Raw genomic sequence first — 1596 nt, 5'->3', positions numbered from 1 at the left:
GTCCCTATGTCCTCCAGCAGTCTAAGCCTATAGCAGCACAAATGCAGAAAATATTTCAGAATAACCTAAGCATTTAGATGAGGTATAAGAAAGGTTGAGCCAAGCGGAAATGTCCCAAACACTCCCTAACATAATTAACAACCCTCTCCCTTAGACACTTTAAAGCCTTGCAACTTTAAGGCCTGAATTGATTAAACTAACCGGTTATAAATCAATATATTAAAGGGAATTGATGTGTTGGGAAACAATTTCAATCTTTCAAATTTCAATCCAAGCGTACGGACTGTTACAAAAACCTGGAAGAGCAACCCACTCAAGTAGCGTAGCTTTACCTTTTTTTAGAATGGTTATTAGTTCTTCTTTAGGGAACTTCTTGCCATCCTATTATTAATCAAAAGGAATCGAAAAATTTATAAAGATAATCGCTATGAAATTGGCTTTATTGAGCAAAGTGATAATTTCATCAGTGTGCTTCAGCAGTCTGTAGAATATGAACTGCTTTCTCTTAAGGTCTGCTCCTTTTCTATCAGGATCTGGCCACAGCTGACAGACTCAAGAGACAGCTTCAGACCGAGCGGGACGAGCTCCAGGAGGAGGTCAACGGCAGCAATACCAAAAAGTAAGAACCCGGAGACATCGGCTCTTTGTCTAAATGAGCCGGTTTGTTTTTTGTAACTCGTCTAGAACCAGAAACTGGTCCGTTTCTGGATCACTCTGAGTTCATTAACACCCATTTTTTCCTGGCAGTTCTTTGCTGTCAGATGAGAAGAGGAGGCTGGAAGCTCGTATCGCTCAGCTGGAGGAAGAACTGGACGAGGAACATCTGAATACGGAGATGGTTAATGATCGTCTGAAGAGAACGATGTTGCAGGTAGGATTGGTAGACGCTCTGAGAAGGAGGATGCTAATGATCGCTATCGCACATCTAAGTACGTCCTCCGTGTCTCTGACCTCAGAATGATCAGCTCAACACCGAGCTGTCTACAGAGCGCAGCAATTCCCAGCGGCTGGAGGGCAACCGTTCCCAGCTGGACCGCCAGAACAAGGAGCTGAAACTGAAGCTGCAGGAGCTCGAGGTCACCATCAAGTCAAAGTACAAGTCCTCCATCACCTCACTGGAGGCCCGGATCGCTCAGCTGGAAGAGCAGCTGGATGTGGAGTCAAAGTGAGTGGTGTCGGATAGCTTTTTACAGTCCTGTCCGTTTCCCCATCTTCACGTTGATCGACCTCTGCTTCAGGGAGCGCCAGCAGGCCTCCAGGCTGGTCAGGAGGACGGAGAAGAAACTCAAAGAGGTGATGTTGCAGGTTGATGATGAACGACGCAACACTGACCAATACAAAGATCAGGCAAGTTCTGTCACTTTTCCTTTCAAAGCAAAAGACGCATCTATTTACTTATTTATTTTCAATGTTTGATAGATTTATCTAGGACAGGTGGAGCATTATGTGTACACAAAAAAAACAATAGATGCGCTCTGTGGTTGAGGTTTTCAGTGATTCATCAGCTGGGGAAAACTCCGAAAGCATCTTTCAGATCCTTAACCAACAAAAGTTTCCCCCCTTGTCAAGTTTGTTTTTGGATAAACAAAAAAAGCG

At 44.2% G+C, this 1596-nt stretch overlaps 1 protein-coding gene across 1 annotated transcript in view; it reads left to right on the top strand.

Annotated features, from left to right (window-relative positions):
* LOC107101317 (myosin-9-like) overlaps positions 1 to 1596 on the top strand; it is a 52989-nt gene that overhangs the window by 46695 nt on the left and 4698 nt on the right. The window contains exons 30-33 of the mRNA XM_015400185.1: positions 511 to 619; positions 748 to 871; positions 957 to 1165; positions 1239 to 1383. Coding sequence (XP_015255671.1) covers positions 511 to 619; positions 748 to 871; positions 957 to 1165; positions 1239 to 1383 — 587 coding nt within the window. The remainder of the gene's footprint in view (positions 1 to 510; positions 620 to 747; positions 872 to 956; positions 1166 to 1238; positions 1384 to 1596) is intronic.

This window comes from Cyprinodon variegatus, unplaced genomic scaffold (assembly GCF_000732505.1).
Source record: "Cyprinodon variegatus isolate N-32 unplaced genomic scaffold, C_variegatus-1.0 Scaffold1080, whole genome shotgun sequence".
Lineage (NCBI taxonomy): Eukaryota > Metazoa > Chordata > Actinopteri > Cyprinodontiformes > Cyprinodontidae > Cyprinodon > Cyprinodon variegatus.
The sequence above is the reverse complement of the archived record's forward strand: the minus strand, read 5'-3'. Positions and strand labels throughout refer to the sequence as shown.